General features: G+C 42.1%; 1 protein-coding gene across 1 annotated transcript; it reads left to right on the top strand.

The window, feature by feature from the left end:
- The first annotated feature begins 11907 nt into the window (after positions 1–11907).
- Positions 11908–19616, top strand: LOC138800809 (retinol dehydrogenase 5-like). Its single transcript, XM_069982857.1, has 5 exons — positions 11908–11940; positions 12090–12420; positions 16096–16354; positions 18392–18555; positions 19366–19616. Exons 2-5 carry the CDS (start codon positions 12114–12116, stop codon positions 19614–19616), a joined length of 981 nt encoding a protein of 326 aa, XP_069838958.1. The 5' UTR covers positions 11908–11940; positions 12090–12113.
- Positions 19617–20009: the final 393 nt, after the last annotated feature.

Here is a 20009-nt window from a genome sequence, read left to right as displayed (position 1 = left end):
ATTTGAACTTTATAGTAATAAAAGTAGAATAAGTAGTAGATGTGGCAGTACCAGTAATATAGTAGCCATACTTTTATTGCACCACCTAATAAGACCACAATATAGGAAGTGCAAGAAGTGCACTTATTACTAGAACACTAATGCAGTCTCTGCTCCTGGAATTGGGTATCGGAGGTCAGAGTTGGGACGTTGGGTTCAATGACCGTGATGTCGAGAAACTTGTTATCTAAACTTAACAAATACTGCCATAAATTATTAAAGCTGCTGATGATTTACACCCTTATAATTCATAGGTCTGTAATTAATCATTACTTAATGAGTCAGAATAATATAGAATATGAACAGATGTCCGGTTATTGTTTGTCACATTGTGGTACAGGAAGCATTATGAAATAAGTGCCTATAGTTTATTCCGTGTCTTCATATGGTGGTGAGAATGATGATTTATAAGTGTCATTGATATTAATAGGTTTGTGCCAATAGGACATGTATGTAATGTATGCCACATCATAGAGTGTGGTCTCCTAATGAGAAGCCCCTCTTAGGAACCAGAAAAGGGAGACATTGTGGATCCTCCTATTGGATTTATATCAAAGCTCATTCCGAATAATTGGCCAGTATAGAAGGGTTAACAAACAAAAAACGCTTATTAGTCAAGCCGATCACCTCTTTTATTGGCCATTTATATCACTGTTAATAGACACACGTCTTACTGTGTTAATGGGTGATGTGCGGCTACAGTGATGAAGTGAAAGAGCCACATAAACAGCCCAGACTGTGATGGACTGATCCATGTGATGGCTCATTAAACAACCAATCATCAAGATCGACTCTTATTTGTATGGTAATATCATAGTTATATAGGTAGTAAATTTGAAAAAAAGACATGTCCATCAAGTTTAACCAAAGAAAGGGAGAAGATGGATGAGATGAGTGAATCTCAAGTACTCTTGGGTTCTTCCAAACATGAGCATTCTGCATTTGATTAATGGTGGCTGCAGAATTTGGATGCAGCCCTTGGGAGTCCTGGAAAACATGGATACAGCCTATGACTTTCCAGAACTCTTAGGGCTTTATCCAACTTTCGAGCATGGTCGAGATTTGCTCATCGCAAGAGACCATGTAAAAGGGGCTGGTTAGAAAGGCCAGCTTCCTTTTCAAATGGGGCTACTGCTTTTAGACCTTGTCATTCCTTCCAGTCAACATGGAATCCAAGGAGCTCTAAAATCAATGTGCACAAGCCTGGAGAGACAGAAATGTCTGCACATCGCACCCATGGTTTATACAAAAGCTTGTTCACAGAATGGCCCTACAACCTCAATGTCACAGAACCAAACCTCAGGGGCCCCCCCAAACCCCGCAGGCGCCGCCGGTGGAGAAAGTGGCCACCAAGCAACACAAGTGTGAACAAGCTATTACCTCTCACCATTGCTCCTGCAGGTAGAATGGGAGAAAGAGGAGGTACTTACCAAATGTACACAGGTGCTTCCTGCTAATTTGGATCACATGGGTCTTACAAAGGAGGAGTGCTAGCCATAAAGGAAAGGGACAGAATATATAAAATGCACAAGCCCAGAGAGATAGAAATGGCTGCACATCGCACCCATAGTTAACAGGAAAGCCTGTTCAGCTACATTAAAAACTAACATCAGAAGTTAGTATATAATTTGATCAAACCATATTGCCTCATGTACCACGTGCAGGTCTCTGATACACATGAGTCCCTAACCAAACAAACAAGCCTGTCTCTCCAGGCTTGTATCTAAAATCTTGTGTCTATGGACTACACTGACTTATAATGCAGACCATTGGGGTGTGGTCATGATACATGTATTTTTACTGCTAGAGTAGCACTGCGGACTGTGTTAATCTTGCCAACTTAGGCTTCAGGCAAATGTCAAAGACCAAGGAGCACATGTGAATATAGCTTAAGGGTATATTCACACGGGCGGGCTCGCAGCGAGATTCTCGCTGCGAGCCCGGCAGGTCCTGTCAGTTCCCATAAACTACATACTTGCTGCGGTCTAAACGACCGCAGCGAGTATGTAATTATACCGCGCTTAACCCCTTCTACTCCCGCCGGCTGTAAGCAGCATACATTACCTGTCCTTGCTGCACGGGTCCGGCGTCCTGCTCTCCCGTCCGGCCAATTAGTGTGTTGCCCAGCCGCAGCCACTGATTGCGAGCCCGCCCGTGTGAATATACCCTAAAGGGGTTGTCCAACCCTCAGGACTGGCCAGCGAAAGTGCCCCAATGACATCCCTGTACACTGTGCACAGGACACTCCAGCCAATCCCTAGAATGCTATGAGCTGCTGTGTCCTGTACAGAGTATATGGGGACACCATCAGGGATGTCATTAACAGTGATAGCGCTCGACCAGGAGAAAGAGAAGTATAGTTTTTGTTTTTGCCATTTGTCACAGGGGCCGGAAAGCCCTTAAAATTATAATTAAAAAAAATTAGAACATTTAAATGGGTCATCAAGAGCTGCACAGCTTTCTTTCACTCAGTTTGTTGCCCTAGCCTTGTACCTCGTATACCCAACCAAGCCAGAAGCACCCGGGGCACATGTCTAGCACTCGGCACCCCCATCAACCCCCCTCCCCTTTGCTCATAGGACAATCCCAAGCTATCTGTTCCCATACTAGAGTAATGCGTAGAAGGTCACTGTTTATAAACAGAATACTGTATACTCTATATAACCTTTTCCCTCTTTTTGTAATCCTGTATGTTATATGTGAAAGGACAGGAGGACCAAAGGGCACAACACAAAGCACAGACATATAAATACAACTCCACACACATGGAAATGCTGCAATCTTTTCCACTGGGTGAACAGAGTGCATTTTCCTTTATTAATAAAGAATATAAAAGCAGCTTTTACAGCTCAAGGTTGTTTGAAGATCACCAAGTACACTTGCACAATGTTTCCTTGGTTATAGTTCCCAAGATTAAAAAAAAAAAAAAAAGGCTAAATAAATAATTTTACTCTTTTATTCTATGGACTGAAAAAAAAAATGGACATGTCCGCACATCAAAATGATGTATATATGTATACTGTATGTGGTAGAAACAAAGTTTTGACACAGGAGACAGATTCAGACTTTATTCATCCATGGACAGATACAGAGTCAGATTCGAAGGTGGTTTCGCATGGCACGCTTCCTCCGGCTCTCCTGATGATTAAACTCAAAGTAGAATACAAAATGTTTCTCTAGCAACTGCTGTCTGTCTAATTGTTTGGCTTTCTTCCGAGCTACTTGTAAGACCTCACGGGGGGACCCCATACTCATAACCTCTGTTTTAATTCATCCGCCTGTTGATCATACAAAGCCTCATCATAATTGATGAAACTGACTGTACGGCACCGATTCTTTTACCTATTCCAGATAATAGATTTTAAACTTGAGAAGAGAATTCATAGAAAGTAGGTTTGGTAGTTCTTATCTGCCCATCCACTATGTCAATTTGAACAGTCTGGACAGTGTAAAATATCCTCCACCATGGTGGCAACCCAATAAATCCGGAGCACTTTCTCCAGCATCATGGCATGACAGCAGACAAGAATATGTTGTTCTGTGCTGTGATTGGCCAGAGAAGTAAGGAGTGAAGTACCTGTGTGTGTACTAGCAAACAGCCCAGCTCTGGTCCCATGCCCTACAATGTAGTGGATTAGAAATAGCTGTGCACCATGGAGGGGGCTCTCGTGGATTCTAAGAAAGCACAAAAGGTAACCAGAGAAAAAAACTAAGCTATTTGTACTGATGAATAACAATGATGTTTTCAGGTTTTTTTTTTTTGTTTCATAAGCTTCATGTTGCGGTTTTCTAATTTTTTTCATGAACCTATGGCAAAAGCCAGACTATGTGGCAGAGGATTGGGTAATAAGAAGAGAACGGCTGCAGTCTTACCGGTCATAACCCTTTAAAAATGCAACATCATTTACTATCATTAACCTTCTACACAGATTAATGTTACAGCCATAAAGTGGTTAGAGTTTATTCTTGCTTTGAGCGATTAACAGCGGCTGATGATGGCATCCATTCTGTGATCCTCCAATTATCTGTCAGCAATTACACGATGGTGGTCAATGACCTCTCACTATTACAGGGGTTATTGATTGGTAGCAATCTTTGGGTTTAGGAATTGAGGCTTTTATAACTATTAAAGGGACAGGTAATCACTCAAGCCCTGTAGACTCTTCAAACAGGTAATCGGCGCTGATCCAATCTATATTGATGGTCTATGCTAAAATATGGCCATAAATTATTAAAATCCAGATCACCTTAAGGTAAAGAAAAAATACTACACTCCTGATGCTACTTTGGAAACTTATAGTAGCATCCCAACATTTTTGGCTCCGTAGGGTATAGTGACAACCATAGAAGTGGTCGTAGAAGTGGTTGTTACGATCCCTGTTTCACCCCTGTTGTATCCTCCAAGTTGGTGCCCTTGTTATATCCTGATTCTTGCCACAATGGCAAAGTTTTTTCCCCCAAAGTTGATTCCTTTCCTACTATATGCAGAGATAGAGATTAATGCCAATCACTGCTTCTAGAGCTTCTGAGTGGTGGTCGGTAATCTAGACAGTAACCTGCAACAAGGGGAAGAAAAGAGTGGCCATGTCAGCAAGTGGAAGCAATTCCATGTGTTTACAAATATGTATAACTTGCCATGTCCTACGATACTTAGCCCTTTTGGCTAATCCATGCCCCCCTATCAGGTAATGTGTCTACTAAACAGTGTGTAATAAGTGTGGCACAAGTCATATAAGCCAGCTCTGTTGGTAAAATCTAGTGCATTTAAATTGTCACAGTAGTATTGATCAGTCTGATTCTGAGTGTTTAGACCCTTATCAATCCTTAGCTCGGTCCTCTTCCGGCCCTGTGCCATGTGATGAGTCGGACTTATAACGATAGTCTATGAGCCTGACTCTTTTCATTTTCACAGAGCGGTAAGCGGACCTTGTAGTATTGCGGTCTTTTACCGGCTCATTCTCACGATCGGGCAGGGTCTGACCCAGACCAATCAAAACTTTTAAAATGTCTCACTGACATGTCACAAGTTTAAAGTGAATGTACCAGTTCCAGTTGTAACATTTTTTTTCACTTCCTGCTTGGCACCGGCAAGGAAATCCCGGCGGTGCAGTCCATTTTTCAAAATCATGATTTTTCAAATCGGTGCCGTTCTCTTCATGTACACTGGCCTGCTTCATGGGCTGGAAGTGGACCCAGTACCCCAGTGTAATGATATTCTCTTCCCTCAGTGATGCGGGCAGACTTGATTCTAATGGAGGAGGGTCACCGAGGGGCTGGTGCACATCTCTGAAGGATCAAATAAAGGATCTCTGCCCCGATCTCTGCAACACTTATATAAAACATATATAACATTGGAATAGTCAACTTGTTTTTCCCTTAATGGAAAAGACCAGATAAAATTATCTGCTCCTTTCATAGAAACAGCACCACTCTTACCTATAGGCCGTGTCTTTTATTGAGATGTCAGGACAGGCCAGAGAACACACAGGAAACGCAGAGACAAGTGCAGCCCTGACGCTGTCCCATGCTTACTGTCCCTGCTTACTTACCGAAACGTGTCTTAGGTGACACAGGACAGCTTGGAGACATTGCTTATGCTAATATGGGTAGAACAGGACATGAGACAAATACGAGACAAACTAAAGACACTTTCGAGACAAGGGGCTACCCTGGTATTTCCGTATTTATGTTCCAATACTCACTACGAAGTGGGACTTAAAGGGGTACTCCAGCCTTTTTTTTCCGATCTGGCCGGGGAGGAATCGGCTGAGGGCAACGACATCCACTCACCTCCCCAGTTCCAGCGGCAGGTCCCGTATCGCGGCACTTCGGTCCCCGTTGCCCGACCGCTTTCTGGTCTCTGACGCGAGCTTGAGACGTGGCGTTTCAAGTCCGCTCAGCCAGTCAGTGACGGAGGTGGGACCCCTTTAAGGGGCTAAGTATCAAGGTGGTTTTGTGATCTCCCCACTGGGAGGCCCCCCTTGGCAACAGGGTTTCATTCCCTGGAGGGATGTATGGCTATTCTTGTGTTTTGAGACTCGCAACTGAGGCTCCACGGATCCCTTTTTTGCATATTTAAATTTATATGGGGGCAATGTATCAATGAAGACTCTTGAGTGAGTACTTTTTTTCACTGATCTCCCTGAGCTCAGTGATTGCTGTGTTTTGTTGGTCTACCTTTCATTGCCCCCAGTAGCCAGAATCCTGCTCCACACTGATGAGGGGCAAATACCCTGAAACAGCTGTTTGTGGATAGAAACCTTGTCATGTCGCAATACTTCCAACTGAGTTAGAGTTTGATGCAAAAGGGGCCACCCTGGTATTTCCCTATTTATGTCCCAATACTCACAACCAAGCGGGACTTAAGGGGCTATGTAACAGGACAGTTTGGTGATCTCCTCACTGGGAGGCACCCCTTGGCAACTCCTTCCTTACCTGGAGAGATATCTGGTTATTCTTGTGTTTTGACACTCGCAACTGAGGCTCCACGGACGCCTTTTTTGTATATTACGAGATTACGAGACAAGGACAACAGTACACAATGACAGGTGGTGGTCAGCAAGCTAGGGTCAAACCAGGAGAGTCAGAAAACAGAGGCAAACTGATATAACCCATTGGCAAGAGCGTATCTGGAAAAAAATAAATCCCAATCATAGACAACCCTTTAAGTGATGATAGAAGGCAGATCACTGCTTTAGTTCTGTAGAGATGAAGTGGATCCCTTATGTAATATGTCTGGTTAATGTACATGTAACATGGCGTGCAGCGAGGTCAGAAAGGCAGAAGACAATCCTATAATCTCCTAAGGACACGCAGTGTACGTGTTAAGATGTGTAGAGAAACATTTCTCTTACAGCTGATGGGTTGATGTCTGTGCGGATGGGGCTGATAGCACCTGAAGTTAATACCCTGGGTAGATGACTTTGCATAACAATATATATAATTACCCCTCGGCCCCCCCCCGGCCCTCAGGCGGCTAAGATGCTGCTGGTGATTTAGTCTCCACTAAGAAGGATTAAGTTGCTGCGTTCCAAAAATAATCTGGCCAAGGATATATGATGGGCCAACGTGGGCATGAATGTTTACAGGATTCCCATGGATTATGTGACGTCTAATGGAAGTCTTATAGAATTGGACTGCCAAGTGAAAGGAAGTTTTTCTCCTTTCTCCCTTTTTTTTCTTAAAGTTATGTCCTGGGAAATAGGAACTGTGAGCAAATCTCTGCAAAGGACTGTGTGGACCATAATGCACTGAGCCAGGACGGAGATATAAAAGAACTCTGCCGCCACAGACACTTCACCCTTCACAATGCTGCACAATAATGTAAGTGCATGTTATGGTAGGCTCTTATACTGAAAGTATGGTGCCAACTGGAGAGAGGGAGGGAGAGTATAGAGAGTGCATAGATACATAGAGAGAGAGAGAGAGTGTGAGAGTATTCGTATATATAGAGAGAGAGCATATATAGAGAGAGTGTGAGAAGATACGTGTATATACAGAGAGAGCATATACATATATAGAGAGCGTATATAAATATATATATATATATATATATATATATATATATAATATATAGAGAGAGCACCTAAATACAGAGAGAAAACATACATATATAGAGAGAGAGCGCATAGATACATATATAAAGAGAGAGTGAGAGGGAACATTATATATGAGAGTATACGTATATATAGAGAGAGCATATACATATATAGAGAGCATATATATTATATATATATTAGGAAACATTATATATATATATATATATATAGAGAGAGAGAGAGAGAGAGAGAGAGAGTATAAATGTAGCGAGAGCATCCATGTGCTGTATATAGAGAGAGCATACATATATAAAAAGAGAGAAAGAAAGAGAGCATCCATATATATATATATAGAGAGAGTATATATATAGCGAGAGCATCCATGTGCTGTATATAGAGAGAGCATACATATATAATAAGAGAGAAAGAAAGAGAGCATCCATATATATATATATATATATAGAGAGAGAGAGAGAGAGAGAGAGAGAGAGAGAGAAATAGAGAGAGAGAGTGTATATATAGCGAGAGCATCCATGTGCTGTATATAGAGAGAGCATCCATATATATATATATATAGAGAGAGAGAGAGAGAGAGAGAGAGAGAAAGAGCATATATATATAGTGTAGATAGTAAATTATATTAACTTGAACAAGAACAGCAACAGAAGCATCCGGATCCTGTATAGATAAATGACATTCAATTTTTTATTATTTATTTTAAATTATTTTTCCTCCATGTTGTGCCATTGATAATCCCCATTGTAGAACATTTTGGTTGTTTTCTTTACTTTTGGGTATTTTTACAGTACAATACAATACATACATACAATACATAGCAATACAATACAATACAATACATACATACAATACATAGCAATACAATACAATACAATACATACATACAATACATAGCAATACAATACAATACAATACATACATACAATACATAGCAATACAATACATACATACATAGCATTTACAAGACAATACATACATACAATACATAGCAATACAATACATACATAGCATTTAGAAGAGGGACCTGTACTTATAGTTGCTCCCCCTATCTTCAGCCATACATTCTCATTAGCACATTATTTTTTTGAAGAGAACCAAGAAGAAAGTAAAAAAAAAAAAAAAAGAAAGATAGGAAAGACGTACAAAGCCCATTGTATCATATCAGACCGAGAGACCCTCATCTTCCTATACATTCAGGGTAGATGCACGAACTCCCAGCCTTTACTGTGCCATGTGGATAAGAGATCTATGGAAACAAGGATTCCCTGACTTCAGCCCAGAAATTATTAAAAAATTTACTCCAGATTTTTTTTTTCAATTGACTTCAATGTGAAAGTCAAATTCTGTAATATATCTACAGCAGAAAACTTTTTTTTTTTCACTTTGCATATTCCACAGTAAATCTGCACATCTGCACAATGTGGTGCACGTTTCAGCACCAGGATGAATCTACTGTGAGGTTATACTTTAAAGTAGCTGCAATTATTTCCACTGGAGAAAAGCCCATGTGGTTTACCCCTGGCTGCCACTATATTGGCTCCACGGATGCACAGGAGCTAGTGAGCCAATCACAGTGTGTGCTGGCTGTGTGGTGCTCGGCCATGTTGAGACTGGGTTTGCGTGAATTTTTTAAACTCTGCTCCACCCCCACCCCCCATGTGAAAACCTCTCCAAAGAACTGAAAGATCTCTCGTCCAGACATAGAAGAGGTTTTGGTGTTTTTGATGCCCAAATGATCAAGAATGTTTTTTTTCTGCCGTTCATTCTATCATACAGAGTCATTATTGTTCTGGCGTTCATTCATCTGTGATAGTTACTAATGCCCCATCACCTGTCCAGATTATTTTATCTATTAGCAGAACAATAGAACAATGCTGGACATGTATCATTGCTAAAATAATGAGATTTGGTTCTATCTATTTCATTGCAAAAAGAAAATCACAAGAGACAAGGGAAGTCGGGAAATCTCATAATTGGAAAATGAACTTTTCCCCCTAATTCATTTAGTATAAGTGGATGGCCACAAACTAATGGGATTCAGCCACTGAGACTGATCTTGTGACCACAGTGTTATAGGCTATCTGCGCATCTGCATGGGGAAAGGGCTTGGCGTGGGGCTCTGGTCTAATTTGCAGAACTTATTTCCAGAGATCAGAGATGAGATGAGAAGATTTTATCCTAAAGGGAATGTATCACCTTCATTTTATTTTTCTGATCAGAGTCAGATACAAAACATAGTTTTGTTGTTGTTTTTTTATTCCAATCTGTTTCTATTTTCTGACTGTAATTTTTGTTATTTCACTTTTTGTTCATTGTTATGGGGGCTGCCATTTTGCCTGTGCTGTTCCTAACAGCATTTAGTGACATGCTTTACAGCAAGATTCATGGACATAGACAGCAACAGGCAAAGTCTGTCCCCTTGAGATTAATATGAGACATTACTGAGCATTTTCTGTAACCTGTGAAGAGGTCATTTTACAGGGAGCTGCTATTTTCTCCTCTATCTACTGGTGTCTCATGTTGCTGCAATGCTGTACAGATCACTATACAGCAGCCCCCTTTTATCATCACAGACACAACAGGAAGTCTCAGTTTAGTTTTTGCCCAAGTGGTGAGAATAAAAACTGCAAGATATCAGGATTATTTTATAATATAGATATCAAAATGGAAAATTAGGAAAAATGTCACCAAAAATTCCTAAAAAATATCTTTACCATAAAAACATTATTTAACCCCTTAGCGTCCCATGATGTACCTCGTACATCATGTCAGCGCGAGGGGAGTTCAGAGAGGGGTCCCGCCGGGACCCTGATCTGAAAGGCGACGCTTCCGGCTGCTATCTGCAGCCAGGGAGCTTCTCTATTAGCCGACGCGGGTCCCGATGCGGCGCTGGCTAATTAAGCATTTAAATGCAGCTGTCAAACCTGACAACTGCATTTAAATGCTCTGCTCCCGACAGACAGACAGATAGATAGATAGATAGATAGATAGATATTATATATAAATACATAGATAAACAGGTAATTAGTAGAGATGAGCAAACCTCGAGCATGCTCGAGTCCATCCAAACCCGAACTTTCGGCATTTGATTAGCGGGGCTGCTGAAGTTGGATAAAGCCCTAAGGCTATGTGGAAAACATGGATATAGTCATTGGCTGTATCCATGTTTTCCAGACAACCTTAGAGCTATATCCAAGTTCAGCAGCCCCCGCTAATGAAATGCCGATCGTTCGGGTTCGTATGGACTCAAACCCGAACCCGGTTTGCTCATCTTTAGTAATTAGTTGAATACATATAGATAAAATACATAGGTTTTATACATATTTATACATATATTGAACAGATAGACATGAAAAATATGTTAAATATATAGAGAGATAAAGATACAGAAATCCACTTCTCCTATACTCTCCAAATATACAGAACGTCAGAAAATTTAACAGAATTATTATTATGACAGTACTATAGGTAACACTGTGATGGGGATATTGTGACTATTATGCCGATACTGTTGTGGACCCTATAATAAATGCATAGTGATTATTGCTGTCTGAAGGTATTTTAGCTTGTTCTAATACATAAGTACAATCACAGTTATGAAGGTGGTTAAGGTGACACTGTTATGGAGTCACTGGGGCTAGCAATGACATTAGACCAATGTGACATTGAAATCTTGCCGCAGAGCATATGACATGATGTATAAAAATATTTCATTTCTATTCAGAATCAAGGACATTGGCATAGTGTGCCACAGAGACTCAGGACAGGAATAATAATTTAGGCCTTGAGGTCATGGTGATTTTTTTTAGCAATGTTTCCTGCATTAACACAACTCTACAGTGTATATATAAAGTAGTGTACATTACTCAGGTCTGTCCCTCTGGGAGTGCACCTGTGATCTAAGACACTACCACCAGTGATGTAAGACATTGCCACTATCAATGTAAGACATTAACACCATCAATGTAAGACATTACCACCAGCGACGTAAGACATTACCACCAGCAACGTAAGACATTACCACCAACGATGTAAGACATTGCCACCATTGATGTAAGACATTACCATCAGCGAAGTAAGACATTACCACCAACGATGTAAGACATTACCACCAGCGACGTAAGACATTACCACCAGCAACGTAAAACATTACCACCAGCGATGGAAGACATTATGACCATACTCAGTTGCAGTTTTCCTGTAATGATCTGTGCTAGTTCTCGTTGCTCAGTCTGATACTTATGTTGCTGCGGCCTTTTTATGGCATTCCTTGAATAATGTTGTGTTCTTTTTATTATATCTGCAGGGCGAGGAAGAGGAAGATTTGCTTGACAGATTTAAAGAGGTAACTATCTAATCTACTGCAACTAAGCAGTTTCCAAAAACCAATTACGGCCCTTAATAAGTCTCACCCGCCATTACATTTTCCCTTGTTTCTTAATGTTCCCACCAGTTTGTAGACAGTCGCTGACTTTTCCAATTATTTTCTTGCAGCTCTGGATTCTGCACCCAGCAATAATGGGAACTCTGATCTCTATCGTCTTCCTGTTTGTTTGCTGGAACATTAGAGACAGCCTCAAAATCAGAGATGCCCGTGGCAAGTATGTGTTCATCACAGGCTGTGATTCAGGCTTTGGCAATCTACTGGCCCAAAGACTTCACCGGAAGGGGTTTGAGGTCATTGCTGCATGTCTGACTGATAAAGGGAGCGAAGACCTGAAAGCCTGTACATCGCCTACGCTGAGAACAGTCCTACTGAATGTCACCAACCCCAAGAGTATTGATAATGCTGTGACATACGTAGCCCAGGAGACCGGGAGTAAAGGTAACATGTCCTATGGTGGTATAAAGCTTTACTCTGTGATCTCCAACCTGCCATTAGTGACTGCAATACTACAACTTCCAGTATTCCCTGAATGCCTATGGTCACTACTCTAGTAGTTTTGGTCCTTTTCCAGTAGACTTTCCAGGTAGTAAAGATACCATAGCATGTTCTTTCACTGTCATAATGCATAGTCTACTTCAATGGTCTTAGCTTGGCTTCTCCTAGACACTTACATGTAGTAACATAACATCTTCTATCACCATATGAAATTCATACTCTAGTTCAGTGGCCTCCAATATGGCTCACCTGAGGCTGCAGAACTATACGGCTACAATCCCCCCATGTTTCAGCCCTACTGCAGACATATAGCAGACCTTATTTCTGAGTCTCAAACAGTAATTGTACACATATGGACCAAACAAAATCTCAGGAATGGAGACTCCAGTCTCCCGTCAGTTAGCCAATTGTTGTACTCAGCCTTTTTTGGCAGCTCCCATAGACAATGAATGGTGCACTGACATGGTAAAAGGCTCGTGGACCCTGGTGCTCGTCCTGGTTGGTGATCACAGTCCATTAGTTCCCTTTCCCCCTGTAATGCTTACCTCTTCTGGCTCCTGTTGTGCTCCGATGCTCTGAGCTTTTTTGGTGGGGTCTAGATGCTGTGTAATGTAGGCGGAGCTTATCGCTCTGCTTTCCATTACACAGAAATGGCAGAACAGGGAGCACAGGGTTCCTTTCTCTTGCCACTGGACAATTGCTGTTATATAGGAGTTCACCTAAACTGTCTGTCATTTTCACAGCCAATTCAAAAGAACTGTAGAGTGTCAGCATGTGGCAGGGGGGCAACATGGTCACAATGGTGACTGTTGCGGCCCCTATCACTTTGCCATTGGTGCATCCCACCACTCTATTCGGATGGAAGGCTTAGGTCCCTGATCTTAGGTTCTGACTGGTGGAATCCTACCCCTGTGCATAGTGGAAACCTTTGTAACTTGGAACAGCCCCTTTAAGCCCCAACTAAGAAAGGCCTTAAAAATGACCAGAAATGTCTAAAAAAAAAAAAAAAAAAGAAACACTGTGGGCATTTGGGATTGTAAGTTTGGCAGCTATGACCAATGCTCATTTTTATTGGTCTATCACTATATCTTATTTGTACATTAGTTCTGTGGTCTCCATTGGGTGTATGTAAAACTACAACTCCCAGCATGCTCGGACAGCCTGCAGCTATTGTAATTTCACAACCACTGGTGTCCTGGATGGTGGAGACCTCGGCTGTAGTTTATTGGTCCTTTTCCTGGACTCTTTCCAGGTAGTGATGTCCTTGTATAAAGTCACGCCGCAGGGAAGCAGCGGCTATAAGGCTCCGCACCAGCTGTGTATGCCGCCTGAATATCTTTTTAATGAACAATTTGCACTCGGAGCTGTGATGATAATTCTGTTCCTTCCTTAACATAGACGAGCCCTAAATCTAATTGCTATTTACTTCCTGAAAAGTTATTTTCAAGGATGTTCTCGTTTCAGCTTATACTTCTGTATCCTTTACAATAATTGTAGATTATGTCTGACACTTCCTTATATTACAGCAGGATATCTTGCTTTTCCTTCGGTTATAGTATAATTCTGCGTTGCACATTTTAACTTACATTTAAATTTATTTTGTCCTGATATAATGTTACCAGGCTGTTTTTTTCTTACATATACTTACTGGTGTTAGCTGTTTGAGGCTTCAATCAAGTAGTTTAAAGAGTTTTTCCAGCACAGCATTTTTTTTATACGTTTCAGACTTGGAAAAAGATATAAGATATTCTACTGTCCGGTCACAACTGATCAGAGTTTCTTGCATTCATCTCAACGTGCTAGAAATGCTCACTCAGCTAATCCATGGCCAAGGTGGCAACTTGCCTAAGCCAAAGACTGAGCAAGCATTTTTTTCATGTCCAGACATACTGGAAGGGCTGATCAGTGGTTGATCACCAATTGGCCATAACATTAAAATCACAAACAGGTTAAAGTAGCGTCCGCCACCCAACCCAAACTGCCAATACTGTTTAGTAGCCTTCACCATGCCACTTCCGGTCCCAGAGACTGCCTTTCTCCTGGGGCTGGTATTATGCCTCACCCCTCCCCCCCTCCTCGCTTCTTTTTCTGCACACCCCTGGGCTGGATGGAGGCGGGGAGAGAGGTGCTGCAGGCCTAGAACATGGATGCTTTGGCCACTAGAATAAAACTTCTTTTTAATCGTAATACCAGCCCCAGGAGAAGGACACAGAGACCCCAGGAGGAGGACAGACCCAGAGACCAATCATGGCGGGATGAAGGCTACAAAACGGTACCAACAGTTCGGGGTGGTTGGCATCTGGTACAGATTCACTTTAAGTCAAAAGTAAATAACTCTATTTTATATATTGGGCAGCAAATTTCACATGGGCCAATTTGTGATAGCTTGATGACTAGGCCAGAAGATCTCCATATAAGCAGTCTTGAGTGTTCCTAGTATACAGTGGTATATTTAGTACCTACCAAAAGTGGGCCAAGGTCAAGTGGTGAAATGGTGGCAGAGTCATAGGTGCCTGTGATGCATTCTACTATGACCCTTTCCACTAGGCCCAAACCAATTCCTGTCTTCAAGACAGCAGTATTCCTTAGTGGTAGTAATCTCTTACAGCAGGATAATCTCACCGGCCATGCTGCAGAAATTGTTCAGAAATTATTTAAGGAACATGACAGAGAGTTCAGGGTATTGATCTGGTCTCCAAGTTCCCCAGGCGTCAAGGAACCTTGAACACTTGGCAGATGCAATGATACGATGAACTGATTAGTTCTGTTTCTTCAAGATGGGCAGGTTGGTACTGTGAATCCACATGCTTTATATATGAATCACCACGCAGGAGGCATCAAAGCATTTTCTGCCAAACCATATGTGTGGCCAGATCTCCTCTTGGGAAAAATAGCATGAAGCTGTATCCCTAGGATGCATCATAGAGCTTCAGTAGGCCGGTGTTGGTAGCATCATGGTCTGAGGAGAATTTTCTTGGCATGCCCAATATATCACAATCCTTGAATGGCAAACCTTGAATAGAGACTTGTCGCCTGACCATGTGAGATCTGCTCCAACTAATAGATTTGCACAAACCAATAGAACTACTGCATCGGGCAGGTATAGGAGATGTTCATCAACTTTTAGAATCTGTTCCGCAACACTTGCAAGTCTGAGGGTGCAGAAAAATGGTGACCAAGGTGTTATTGAGTTGATGTTCTTCATGCAGTGATTGTTCAGAAATGGATAATAAATAAGTTATATGTATCCCAAAATAGTACCAAATAGTATTTACAGGGTAGGGGGATATGTCCCTTTAGGGTAGCTTCACACGTAACATATCGCATTGGATTTGATGGTGCAGATCAGCAGCAGATTTCATCTACATAACTAAACACAACATCAATTCTGCACCATGAATTCTGCTGCGGATTCTGTATATGTAAAAGCACCCTTAGGCCCAGTTCACCCTGAGCATTATAGAATTTCGCAGTGGAGCTCTCCTTTTTTAAACGTGGTATGGTACGGTATAGCTTTTCTAAATTCAGTTTCAGTTCAGTGTTTGTCTTCAGTGTGAAAACTTTCTCAATACCCTTGGCAGCAAAAGGGCTGATTGCTTTTTTTACTATTATGTGTAGGTTTGTATGGTTTGGTGAACAATGCGGGAAGAGCCACTCCAATTGGACCTACCGACTGGTTGGACATGGAAGACTTCCACAGGGTTCTTGACGTAAATCTTATCGGACTAATCGAGGTGACAATAAAGTTCCTACCACTTTTAAAAAAGGGCAAGGGAAGAATAGTCAATGTGGCCAGCGTGATGGGGAGACTGGCCTTCGGAGGTGGCGGCTACTGTCTATCAAAATGTGGCGTGGAATCTTTTTCGGATAGTTTGAGGTGAGCACTTTATAACTGCACACAATGTAATACTTTCATTGATCGTACTTGATGGGGGTTGTCTTGGTTAGACCTCATTCACACATGCATATTGTGGTCACTTTTTTGAGTCAAAACCAGTTGTAGGTCCAAAATAAGTGCAAATCTTTCTACTATCTTTTGCATTGAACTGAATCTGTTTTGAAACCCCCATTCCTTACTGCTGTTACTGAGCCTCAGAGTCCTCTTCCTGGTTCACAGCTGTTTGCTATCTACCCCATTCCAGGGATGGGATCAGAGATGAGCTGTTTGCCAGTAGTGCACACATTGTTACTTCCTCCCTTACTTTTCTGGCCAATCATAGCAAACTCTCCTGTCTGCTATGCCATGACTGATGACATGTTAAAAGATATTCCAAATGACAGTAAAACTTTAACAAAGCTGAGGATGGACACAGTAAAAAAATAGATATGTCTCTACAGCAAACATCGCGCTGAGGATGAAGGGAAGTTACTTACCTTGAATCTTAGCATCATTTTCGGGATATTAGTAGCTTATTTCATATGCTAATAAGGTGGTTTGGTGCACTGGCAGCAGGGCTTCCATCCTCAGTGCACTGATCTGCCCTGGCTAGCCCCTTCTACTGAATATTGGGGAGGCGCTCTGCACTGACGTTACTCCGGTGCTTATCACTAGAGCGAACCAGCCGAGGTTCAGGTTCGTATGAACCTGAACTCTCGGCTACTGATTCCCGCTTTCTACCCGCTCCGTGGAGAGGGTGGATACAGCCTGAAGACCGCCTAGAAAACTGGGATACAGCCTATGGCTATGGCTGTATCCCAGTTTTCCAGGCGGTCCTCACACTGTATCCACCCTCTCCACGGAGCGGGCAGACAACGGGAATCAGGAGACGAGAGTTCAGGTTCATACGAACCCGAACCTTGGCCGGTTCGCTCATGTCTACTCATCACTGCAGAGTTCTGGAGGTAAATTCCTTACAAGGGACGGGCTGCCTGGGGCACAGAGAAAGCATTGGCTTCCCACCCTATCAGTGTGGCTAGAGGCACCATTGTCCCACTCTCTGTTCCAGCTCCCCAGTGCATGAGTGATGTTACTCATGTAATTCAAAGCTGGTAGAAAGATGGAATGCTGGGAGACTGCGCCAGGCCAGGTGAGTATGTTTATGGGGGAAGGGGGGGGGAATAGTTAATGGGGCTCCTATGGGGCCCCATGAATCCTAGTTATCCATGCAAGCCAGTAACCCTGCCCCCAGTGCACCAAAATACCTCATTAGCATATCAAGTTAGCTACTAATATCCCCAAAACGGTGCTCAGGATAGAGGTAACAAAATTACCTCAGCTCCTTGTGCGATATAGGGACATATCAAAAGGTAAGACACTGATAGTTTCCCTTTAAACCACTTAGGATATGAGTTACGTCCTCTCAGGGGACCCCTAGTCAGCAGTTCCATCACATTTGATACCAATAATGGCTTTTGATGTTGAAAGACTAGAAACCCCTACAAAACCCCAACAGACGTCATTATAAGTGGAGGGCTCTGTCTGATGCCACTGAAATCCATTGTACTATGGATCGGCATTGTTGCTCCTGTTACAAATGGAAGCCATAATGGATTTATAAACATCTAACCACCTTAGTGGTCTCCAACCTGTGTCTCTCCTGTGGATCGACAGCCAAGAGCTCTCTGGGCATGCTGGGATCTGTAGTTTTGCAACAGTAGGAGAGCCCCAGGTCAGACACCACTGCTCTACCTCGTTGAAGATCTTAGCTAGTTTCCTAACCCACTCACATTCACATCCACGATGTATATAGTATGTAGAAGGTGTCACAATGACTACAGTCTGTTCTACTAAAGAAAGTCTGATAAGGTGAACCATACTGGGTGCTAGGCTACTCCCTGATGTTCCTGCAACCATTGGTGGGCTCGATTCACTGCTGCTCTGGTCACCTATATGCCAAATACATCATATTCTATGAGGGATTTCACCATTTATTACATCTGGTACCTAACGTTCCTTGGTCTTTGTTACTTTCAGGAGGGACATGCAGCATTTCGGAGTGAAGGTTAGCATCATCGAACCTGGATTCTTTAAGACCGGTGTCACCAGCCTTGAAATCATCGAGAAAGATTTAAATCGATTGTGGAACAGACTTGAGCCTGAAGTCAGATATGCATATGGCGATAAGTACTTTGATAAGTGTAAGTAATACCTGCTCTTCCTGTATTACTGTCTGTAAGTCTAAGCCTACAGATGACAGCTTGCCAGGATTGTGCACATGGTTAAAGCACATGTACAATGTAAAAGAAACATGGCCGCTCCCAGCAGGGAAAGGGGAGGTGCTAGGGTACAGGAAAACAGGAGGGAAAAACTTAAAGGAGTATTCCACTCAAACATAACTAATCATATGTTGCTGTCCATTATGTGACTAACAATTCATTCCATACATGTTATTATCTGTTTAGTCTCCTTTTCCCAGTTCTGTGCTGCTTCTTTCTGCTGAAGACACAAAAAACTGTGTGTGAGATTTTCTCTTCATCTCCCCCTCTCTTCTGAGACAGCTGATATAAACAAGTCCCTGACTGGCTTTTTATGCAACATTGTAGCATCTTTGTAATGCTCGGAGGGTTAATCTGAGGTCAAGTTGCTAATGAACTCACTGTGATTATCCTTCCTGGCATTGCAATGTTGCTACAAAGTTGCAGATAGGGACTTGTTTACATCAGGAGGGGGAGAGAGAGAAAAGCTCACACACCAATTTTTATGTCTTCAGCAGAAAGCAACAGCTCAGAACTGGGGGAATGGAAGTATGGAATGAATTGTTAGTCTCATCATGGGTAGCAACATATGAAAAGTTATTTTTGAGCAGAATACCCCTTTAAAGAGGCAAGTATACAGCAGTAGCAGTACAGCAGATAAATGTCAGTAAATGCAACAATCCAAATTGTACCACATTAACAGAGATAGCCATCCCTTTCCCCGCCATAACCATTGTCTTGTCTTCCTTAAAGATTTAAAGGTGCAGCGATTATCCATGAAAACATTCTGCAGCTCCGACATCTCCAAAGTTACAAACTGCATGGAACATGCACTGACAGCCATATACCCACGGACGCGGTACGGCGCTGGCTGGGACGCAAAGTTATTCTGGCTTCCTCTATCTTATGCACCGGCCATCGTTGCTGATGTCATGTTGAAAATGTTATTACCCCAACCAGGCGGAGCTAAGAAGGCAGTAGCTAAGAACCAGGTGGATGTATGACTGATCATTTTGCACGTATCTTCTTTAAAACAAATAAAATATTTTTTGTGACATAAACCCCTCGCTCGTGTCTAATTTACATTTACGATAAGTACATCAATAGGAATAATTAGGAAAAATAAGAATTGAAGGAAGAAATAATGCTGTTCCTTTAGCGCCACCTATAGGTGGTTACTCTATCATTTAAAAATGATGGCTTGGGTACGAGCCAAATCAAAGCCACCCAGCTGTGGGAACAATTGCTACGAAATAGATGTTTTTTTCTAGATATTTTAGTTGATTTTTTTATGGCCAAAAGTCTATTGAGTAGCTAGACCTCCTTAGGAGGAATCGGTATCTTCTGAGAGCCAATAAGAATAATGCAAGCCTCTTATTTTCCTACAAAAGAAGTAT

The sequence above is a fragment of the Dendropsophus ebraccatus genome, chromosome 9 (assembly GCF_027789765.1).
Source record: "Dendropsophus ebraccatus isolate aDenEbr1 chromosome 9, aDenEbr1.pat, whole genome shotgun sequence".
Taxonomy (NCBI): Eukaryota; Metazoa; Chordata; class Amphibia; order Anura; family Hylidae; genus Dendropsophus; species Dendropsophus ebraccatus.
This window is presented reverse-complemented; position numbering and strand designations above follow the sequence as displayed.